Source organism: Austrofundulus limnaeus, unplaced genomic scaffold (assembly GCF_001266775.1).
Source record: "Austrofundulus limnaeus strain Quisiro unplaced genomic scaffold, Austrofundulus_limnaeus-1.0 Scaffold258, whole genome shotgun sequence".
Classification (NCBI taxonomy): domain Eukaryota; kingdom Metazoa; phylum Chordata; class Actinopteri; order Cyprinodontiformes; family Rivulidae; genus Austrofundulus; species Austrofundulus limnaeus.
Window position 1 is genome coordinate 241,944 of NW_013952660.1, and position 2,332 is coordinate 244,275.

At 42.1% G+C, this 2,332-nt stretch overlaps 1 protein-coding gene across 2 annotated transcripts in view; it reads right to left on the reverse strand.

The window, feature by feature from the left end:
- myo18b (myosin XVIIIB) overlaps nucleotides 1–2,332 on the reverse strand; it is a gene marked incomplete in the record, with an annotated part of 101,803 nt that overhangs the window by 14,536 nt on the left and 84,935 nt on the right. Inside the window, 2 exon segments of one of the 2 annotated variants that reach the window (XM_014020571.1) lie at nucleotides 897–938; nucleotides 1,032–1,165. In XM_014020571.1, coding sequence (XP_013876025.1) covers nucleotides 897–938; nucleotides 1,032–1,165 — 176 coding nt within the window. 2 annotated transcript variants of the gene reach the window in all.

A 2,332-nucleotide genomic window follows, 5' to 3' on the forward strand; every position in this document is an offset into this window, starting at 1 on the left:
GCGTCGTCATGGTTGCTAGGTGACATGACGTACGCCGGGGTGGAGGGAAGGCTAGACCGTCAAAATTCACAGCCTCCTTTTTTTCCGGTCTTCCCGGTCTACCAAGAACCCGGCCCACCTCGACCGGGTAGTCTGGGTCCTCCGGAGGACCCGGCCTGTCGTTTTGGACACAGCCCCCCACACACACACATGCTTCAGCAGAGGCCACGCCTCCTGCAAGTATCGCTTCTCTACAGCAGAGAATCCAGACCCTCGTACGAAGCAAAGTGAAGGACAGAGTCTGGTTTTTACCAGGCTAGTTTCCAATTAACCCTGTGGAATTCTCCAAACAGGTGTTTTTGTTTCCCCCAACTTTCCCAGTCTTTTGTTGCCTCTGCTCCAACTTTTTTAGAATGTGTTGCAGCATCAAATTCAAAATGAGTGAATATTAGCAAAAAATAAAAAAGTGTATCTGTTTGAACCTTAAACATTGTCTTTGTAGTGTGTTTAATTGAATATAGCTTAAAAAGATGTGCAAATCACTGTATTCTGTTTTTATTTATGTTTTACACAACATCCAAACTTCATTGAAACTGGGGTTTTATATTAAGAAGCATTTGTGAAGAAAAACATTGCAACCCATTTAAACTTTATCTCATTAACAAATAGTTAGTTGTAAATTTTTAAGACCTTTGAGTAAAATATTCAGTCCAAGTCTTAACAGTCCAGCTGCTTCAGTGATGAAATTACAACCAGAACAAGTTACACTGGACCAGAATTATCCTTTAAAAGGGTTGTTTTAAGTTTCCGAACATTCTGAAATGCTTCCGGATAACGCCGGCTGTTTGGGTCAAACCCACAAGCCTGTAAATCACAGCCACACACTGCGACTTCACACACAGTCAGACGTTTCTTACAGGTCTTTCTTTTGAGTAAAGGACTCCACAGCAGTTTGAACACTGGAGTTAGGAACAAAGTGGTGAAAGACTAAGTAAAAGAAAAAATAAAATGCAGATTTGATGATTGGGTTTAGCTGACAGGAGTCAAACTACCTTTCAGTATCACTTTCATCGCTCGACTCCACCTCCTCCAGGGCGGCCTGTAGATCAACGATGCGGCGGATGGACGTCTCCAGGTCGGCCTGTAACGTCTGCCTGACAGCAGTGAGTTCCTCTACCTGCATTTCCTGTAAACAAATCAATGTGAGCACAGAGGATGAAGATGATGCTCACCTTAAAACGGTCAGATTGGTGTTTACATCAAACCTGATCCACCACAGTAGGTACCTTTGGTAGCTCATACTACCCCGAGTGTCCAATATTATATCCTCTTACAAAGTTTATCAGTTTACTCTGATGAAAACTGTTAGATACGTTGACCAAAGTTAGGAACACAGAGTCATTTAGTAAGTAAAGTTTTATTTATATAGCACCTTTCACAGAAATAAATTCACAAGGTGCTGTACATTCAGGGAAAGGGGGAGGGGGCACTTAAGAAACACCCATTCAAGAAGACATACAAGACAAACATGGGGGAACAGGTGAAACCGGTCATGCAGGAAATAGCAATTTGTTTCACCTGTGTGCTCTTTTGTTTGAATCCAGTCTACATTTTGAAAGACAAACGCCAATCTATGCACACAGGTGTGTGCGCAGACTCATAGCTCAGTGTGTGTTTGTGTGTGAGTGAGTGCATGTTTCTGATACCTGGTGGGGATGATTTTTTTTTTTTGGGGGGGGGCATTTTTGCTTAATTGTAGGAACCATTTTCCAGAAAAAGTGAGCCTCATGAGTCGTGGGGACCGATTTTTTAGGATAAATGGTCAGGGTTAGGCTACAAAGTTGTAAGAACATGAATGGAAGTCAATCCACAGTCCCTACGGGGATATAAAAACAAACCTGTGTGTGTGTGTGTGTTTCTTTAATCCTTAAGACACAATGAGAATTAATCAAAGTCTAAGAGAGAGGAAGCAGGAAGAGGAAGAGATGTTGTTAAGAACAATACAATCACTGGAGGAGGATAAACGTATCTGTTGTGTGGATGAATGTGTCCAGAAAGCGTGTGTGTGTGTGTGTGTGTGTGCGTGCGTGCGTGTGTGCGTGCGTGTGTGTGTGTGTTTGTAAATCTGCAGAGCCAGAAAGTTGTTAAAGCACATCATTGTGTGTGAAATACTTTTTTAATTATAAATGAATAATTACTGAAGGCCCTGCTTTTCCTCAGCTCTGAGGCCACAAAATAATCAAAGCAAAAACGTTGGTTATCTAAATGTCTAATCGCCATTGTACAGCGTTAAAGGCACAGTGTGTAGGATTTGTTGTTTTCAGCGACATCTAGTGGTTGAGTGGTTGAATCA